This window comes from Selaginella moellendorffii, unplaced genomic scaffold, assembly GCF_000143415.4.
Source record: "Selaginella moellendorffii unplaced genomic scaffold, v1.0 SELMOscaffold_78, whole genome shotgun sequence".
NCBI classification, from domain to species: Eukaryota; Viridiplantae; Streptophyta; class Lycopodiopsida; order Selaginellales; family Selaginellaceae; genus Selaginella; species Selaginella moellendorffii.
Genome location: NW_003314339.1, coordinates 662,098 through 665,000, shown reverse-complemented (window position 1 = coordinate 665,000; position 2,903 = coordinate 662,098). Strand labels below are relative to the sequence as shown.

Below are 2,903 nucleotides of genomic sequence, written 5' to 3'. Positions count from 1 at the left end.
CTGGTAAGTCATCGCTACGTGCTTCTCTCGTTTCTTCCTCATTTCCGCTGTGATCGTCGGGGAAAGGCGATGATCTCACCAAGGAGGGTCTACTGTTGTAAGTGAAGTCGTGTTTCTTCTAGGCCGACACTGACAAAATGCTGCAAATTTCCAGGGAGACAACACTCTCAACATGAAGAACATCGTCACCGCACCCGCCATCGTCAAGGAGGCGTCCTTCGGCGATAGCTTGCTACTCATCATCGCTCTTTGCTTCCACTCGGTGTTTGAGGGAATCGCGATCGGCATTGCAGGCAAGCTGGTTGACGATCCATCTCATGCGTCCTCGTGATCGATTGTGCTTCGCAGCGACCGAGCGAGACGCATGGAGGAATCTGTGGACGATATGCCTTCACAAGCTATTTGCCGCCATCGCCATGGGAATCGCGCTGCTCAAGATCATGCCCAACAGGCCCTTGCTCTCCACCTCGCTCTACTCCTTCGCATTCGCCATCTCCACGCCGATTGGCGTCGCCATTGGGATCATCATCGACTCCACGGCTCAGGGAGCGGCCGCGGATTGGATCTACGCCATCTCCATGGGAATCGCGTGTGGAGTTTTTGTCTACGTAGCCATCAACCATCTCCTGGCCAAAGGATTTGTTCCCGATCGCGCATCATTCTGGGACACATCATTCTACAGATTTTTGGCGGTCGTGCTTGGCGCCGCCGTCATAGCGGTGGTCATGATCTGGGACTAGAACACTACACACTTTTTCACTTTCAAAAGGCTGTCACACGTTTTTTTATATACGTTTAAGTGTAGAGAGATCACTGTACGGTGTCGTCGTCCGTCTCAAGAGCTGCTGCCAGAGAGCCAAACGTTGGGTGCGACGTAAGTGTAGCCTTGGAACATGTCGATATCGGCTGCTCGAGGGGTGGACGCTGGAGAATCCTGCGCCGGAAGCGTGGTCCACTTCTCGTCGAAGTTTGCAATGCAGGCCCGGCCTTGGACGACCGGCACAAACTTTGGCTGGATCAATCCAGCGTCCAGTTTGGTCCAGTTGATACACTTGAACCATTTGTGCCGCTTGATATCGTAGCTCCCGTTCCCGCCACTCCCGAGTCGCTTGCTGGGGTCCTTGTGCAAGAGCTGCAAAGAAACAAATACGATACAGTCATGCTCTGCTCGCCTCCATAGACTTCCATGCTACGTACCCCTTTTAGCAGAGAATGGACTTCACTTGACAAGTATCCCGGGAGTTTGAGCTTCCCTTTGATTATCTCTTGCTGGAGCTTGTTCTTGTTGCGATTTGTGAATGGGGGCTGCAAGAACACGACGTGAACACTTGAAAAAGGAAACGGATGGTTTCTCTTACCATGCCGTGTAGCATCTCATACACCAGGATTCCAAGGCTCCACCAGTCAGCTGACTTCCCATGTCCCTTTGAGAGTAAGATCTCGGGTGCCATGTACTCAACCGTGCCGCAATAAGAATTCGTTCGATCCGATTCTTCAATCTCTTTAGCTAGCCCGAAATCAGTGAGTTTGACCTGTGCCATCAATCCAGAGTGTTACATTTCGAGTAGTGCCTCGACTCGAGTAGCTTACATGGCCGTCAGCGTCGAGAAGAATATTTTCAGGCTTTAAATCCCTATGTACAATGCCTTTCGAGTGTAGATGTGCCACTGCGCTCACAATCTCTGCTGCATAGACGCGGCAGAGATCCTCGCTGCCAGGCAAGGAAAGTAAAAAGCTAAATGCATGAAGGAAGCGAAAGACAAAGGTACCTGAAAGTCCCCTGGCGATAGAGCTGGAAGAAAAGATGGCCGCCATTTATGAAATCCAGAATGAGATACAGCTTCGTTTTGGTCTGGAAGAACACTGCTCGCTCACAGCAAACCACAAAGCAAAGCAAAACTCGAGTACCTGGAAGGAGCATCGCAGCTGAACGATGAAAGGGTGCACGATCTTGGTCATGATGTCTCGCTCGGCCTTCATGTAGTCGACATAGTTCTTCTCCAGCACCTTGTCCTTGCGCATAACCTTCATGGCATAGATGTCGCTACTTCCCTTCAAGCGGACCTGGAAAACTTTCCCAAAGGCGCCCTGGCCCACGAGATTGAGCAGCTCAAAGTCGCCAGGCCCGAGCTTGCGAGTGGTGTCGTCGAATTCCTGCTGCTGCTCCACATCCACAGCGTCGGAGAAGTCGGAGTCCTCGCCACCAGCATCGTCCCCGGCCTCGCATTCCTCCAGCGGGCAGCCAACTCTCAAGCTGGGACGAGGAGACGGCCCAACCAGCGAGTGTGACCGGCTACAAATGACCAGCGTGTCGGCGACGTAGTGGAGCTCCGGCTGGCCCCAATCCGCAGCCTCGCCCTCCTTGACGGATGGAAGTTGCCCAAAAACGTCCGAGAAGTCGAATTCCCCGGCGTCGTCGGCAGCAACAACAGCGTCGAGGCGCGGAGGGCGCGAAGGAAGAGGGATTGACACTGCTGCCGTGGTGGCCGTGGGCGCCATTTTATTCCCTCCCCTTCTCTCCTAGCGATCTAGCCTCCAATCTATCTAGCAGCAAGAGGCGCGCCCGAGGGCGGCCTTAGATCGACATCACTTACATCGGGCTAGCGTGTGGATCGCTCGCTCCTAGCTCTCGTCCACAAACCCTAAGTTACTAAGTTTTTATCCGTGCCAACACGCCTACACTTTCCAGCGCGGCAACGACGATTCATCCTACGGCGGAGAACAGCCCACGCGATGATCAAACCTTTTAACATTCCGTGTGATGTGCTAGAACAACAACAAAGCAAAATAGGCAAAATAGGTAGAACTGGAAGCCTTGCTTGATGATGATCTTCAAACGTGGCTCGCCACTGGAGGATTGGTGCTGCTGGTAGATCCAAGGAAGGAGAGGAATCCAGCGCCGC

At 53.2% G+C, this 2,903-nt stretch overlaps 1 protein-coding gene across 4 annotated transcripts in view; it reads right to left on the bottom strand.

Moving 5' to 3' along the window:
* LOC9662744 (serine/threonine-protein kinase AtPK2/AtPK19) overlaps nt 1-2,655 on the bottom strand; it is a 4,128-nt gene extending 1,473 nt beyond the window's left edge. Inside the window, exons 1-6 of one of the 4 annotated variants that reach the window (XM_024660846.1) lie at nt 1,909-2,654; nt 1,770-1,852; nt 1,591-1,711; nt 1,359-1,532; nt 1,198-1,305; nt 732-1,132 (exon numbers count right to left, since the gene is read on the bottom strand). In XM_024660846.1, coding sequence (XP_024516614.1) covers nt 836-1,132; nt 1,198-1,305; nt 1,359-1,532; nt 1,591-1,711; nt 1,770-1,852; nt 1,909-2,499 — 1,374 coding nt within the window. In that variant the 5' untranslated portion in view covers nt 2,500-2,654 and the 3' untranslated portion in view covers nt 732-835. Of the gene's footprint in view, nt 1-731; nt 1,133-1,197; nt 1,306-1,358; nt 1,533-1,590; nt 1,712-1,769; nt 1,853-1,908 lie in introns of those variants that run through there. The other 3 variants (XM_024660849.1, XM_024660847.1, XM_024660848.1) reach the window with 3 other exon arrangements.
* Nucleotides 2,656-2,903: the final 248 nt, after the last annotated feature.